Here is a 3,244-nt window from a genome sequence, read left to right on the forward strand (position 1 = left end):
AAGTCCTTTAGTTTAAAGCAAAAGAGTTGGATGTAGAATTCCTCTAATCTAAAGCTGTCAATGCGTGCTTAGAGAAGACAATTCCTAGCGCCGCCTGTTGACTGTCCACTTCCATGCCTTGAAGACACGTTAAGCCCTAGCACCCATATATTTATACCGTCCTCTAAACAAGTTAAAAGACTTGGCTTCTGTTGCATGTCAGTGCACTAATGGTACTTTCACTGCTGTCAGCCCCTCAAATACTTACTTTATTTCGTGTGTTTTGAGACCAAACTAAAATTGCCTTAGTTTGCTATGGTTTTCAGAATAAAGTACTTCAACTGGATATTTTTACACCATGTAATTATTGTTTTACAGTTCTGGAGGCCGATGTTCAAGATCAAGATTTTGTTGAGGAACTGTGAGGCAGAAGTTGTCCCATGCCTCCCCTAACATCTATTGGCTTACTGGACATCTGTGGTGTGTCTTGGCTTAATCAGGCATCATCCCAATCTCTGACTTCATCTTCTCTTGATGCTCCCTGTTTATCTGCCTTTGCGTTTAGAAATACAGCTGCTATACTGTTTTAGAACCCACTCAAACTCTTCACTTTAATTGGGTTGCTTCTGAGGTGATCTTATCTCCAAACAAGGTCATATGCTAGAGAACATCAACACATGAGTTTTTTTGCTTGGTTTTTGTTTTTGTTTTGTTTTTCACACGTGATTGAGTTTATTGTACAGAAAGGTAACAGAAAAGAGTTAGACATAGAATTAACGTGGGTCTTCTATCCACAGGCCTTAGCAGCCCTGCCATGGATCTGCCCGCTTCTTTCGCATCAAGAAGTTAATCTTTCGAGCCATTTCCATGTTGTAGATCCTCCGGCACGCTTCATGGCTCTCCCACTGGCGGTGGCGGCGGCGGCAGGGCTTCTCATAGTAGCGCCGTCGCTTTATGACTTCGGTAAGCCCATTGGCAGTGAGGATTCTGTTCAGGGTTCTGTATGCACCTTCCACGTTCCCCTCCTGAACCATCACAGTCCTGGCAATGAACAGGTGTTTAGCCATGGCCTTGCTTTCAAATCTTCATTCTTCAGGACCTACAGAGAGCCGCCTCAGCTCTCCCAACACATGAGTTTTAAGAGTACATTCAACCCACAATGATCTAGAAAGACGTATTTCAACACATAAATCTCCATGCAGTGAAGTAAAAATTGGTGGGATAGACTAACTCAACATACTATGTATGAGTGAGTATGTTGTTCAGCTTTCTGCTAAGGTTATCAAATATCTGAGACAGGCCACTTTTTTGAGGAGGAAAACTTGTTTTGGCTTATAGTTACGGAGACAAAAGGCTCAAAGTATAGCATAGACTCTTGCAATGCCTTTTCACTGCATCATATGATGGCAGAAATGTATCTATATCTGCTCACATTCTCTTCCCCCTTTTCCTTACAAAGACAGTAGAATATGTCCTACATTCCAATGATCTGATAAAATCTGGTCTATAATATCCCAGAAGCAAAACTTGTAAGTACTACACTTAGCCCATGCTTCCATCTTATCACATTCCTATTGTCTTAGTGTTTCCATTGCTGTGATGAAATACCGTGACCAAAATCAGCATGGAGAGGAAAGGGTTACTTCATTTACAATTCCATATTCTAATCCATCACTGTAAAAATTCAGGGCAAGAAGACAAGAGAGGAACTTGGAGGCAGAAATTGATGCAGAGAGCACAGAGGAACACTGCTTTCAGGCTTTCTCAGCCTGCTTTTTGATAACATGCTTGACACCTGCCCGGGAATTCCAACACCCCCAATCAGCATGTTCCTCCTATATCAATTCTTAGTCAAGAAAAGATCCCACAAGCCAATCTGGTAGGGATATTTTTTCCAATTGAGGTCCCTCTTCTCAAATAACGCTAGCTTGTGCCAAATTGATAAAAATCCATATATGATAGATGCATACATACATACACACACATACATACATACATACACACATACATATATACATACATGCATACATACATAGAATAACCAGGATAATAATCTTCAAATCAATAGTAATTTGAAGATTCAGTTACATGAGTTTGGGGGACAAACCATCTTCAAACAATACCAGTGAATTTAAAATTATAATATATTGCTAATGCTTTCTCGGCTAAGAGTAGGACTTCATGTCTTCTTCTGCTCTCCATGTTGGAATTACATCTGGCTTGAATTTGCACGGGTCTTGTGCATGTTGTCAGAACTACTGGGAGTTTATTTGCTCAGCTGGCCTGTTGTTTCCAGAGGACACTGTTTTCCTGCATTCATTCAGCTGCTGGGGGAGTGTGAGTCAGTTTCTTTTAAGCATGCTGACACTAGTGGGCTGACCACAATGCAGTGGAAGGACGTAGATCAATGACTATATGAGGAGCACAGATTGGACTTGGTGGGTGAAAATAAAAGAAATGAAAAGAATGGACACAATGTTAGGTGAGTAGGGAAGAGGGGCAGATCCGGAAAGAGTGGGGGAGGAGATGTATGTGCTGAGAACTCATTGTTTGAGACTCTCAAAGAACTAACAAAAGGATAACACAATTTATGATTACAGGAAAATGATAACAAAGGAAAAGTGTGTAAGACACAAGTATGTGTCCAATAGTACAAAATAGACAGCACTAATCTCTTCCCATATGAAAAAACATCAGAAATGTTGCAACTGTTTAAAAATCTTCAAAACTATTGAAAATCTTCCCCACTCAGTAGTATTTATAGCTATGTATAAGTTAAACATGAGAAACAGCAAGAACAAAAGAAAAGGAAATGAGGTAGACAAGAGACATGAAAGACAAACTAACATGGTCCATATCTATGAGTTTTAGATCATAATTAATCATATTCTTCTCACATTAATTTGCATTTGATAAAAGTAATCAATATATTTATTCATATGCACATGATAGTCATATTTCTCTTTTCTATTAATTAAAAATTACAACTTAAAATATTTGGTCGAATGAAATACCCCATCATTTTATTTTCCTCTTTTCTCTCTATTCCTTTTCTGCCATATTTCAAAGCACACTATTTGTTTGTAGTGTATATATTATGTATATTAGCATGATTACATATACATGTTTACATATGTATATAATAGCATGGTTACATGATGAATGAGAAGGATAAATCATTTTCTTATTTCTGAGGAAGTACTACACATAACTTAACAACCACCCCAAGTGGTTCAGTAAAAGAATATTTAAAAGCCTTAATTTT

At 38.4% G+C, this 3,244-nt stretch overlaps 1 protein-coding gene across 1 annotated transcript; it reads right to left on the reverse strand.

The window, feature by feature from the left end:
• Nucleotides 1-779: 779 nt before the first annotated feature.
• LOC131905634 (small ribosomal subunit protein bS21m-like) lies at nucleotides 780-1,079 on the reverse strand. Its single transcript, XM_059256474.1, has one exon. It carries the CDS (start codon nucleotides 1,044-1,046, stop codon nucleotides 780-782), a length of 267 nt encoding a protein of 88 aa, XP_059112457.1. The 5' UTR covers nucleotides 1,047-1,079.
• Between the last annotated feature and the right edge of the window lie 2,165 nt (nucleotides 1,080-3,244).

The sequence above is a fragment of the Peromyscus eremicus genome, chromosome 3 (genome assembly GCF_949786415.1).
Source record: "Peromyscus eremicus chromosome 3, PerEre_H2_v1, whole genome shotgun sequence".
In the NCBI taxonomy this organism is placed as follows: domain Eukaryota; kingdom Metazoa; phylum Chordata; class Mammalia; order Rodentia; family Cricetidae; genus Peromyscus; species Peromyscus eremicus.

Coding starts and splice junctions, on each gene's coding strand:
- LOC131905634 (XM_059256474.1), bottom strand. CDS start 1,046: ATGGCTAAACACCTGTTCATTGCCAGGACTGTGATGGTTCAGGAGGGG.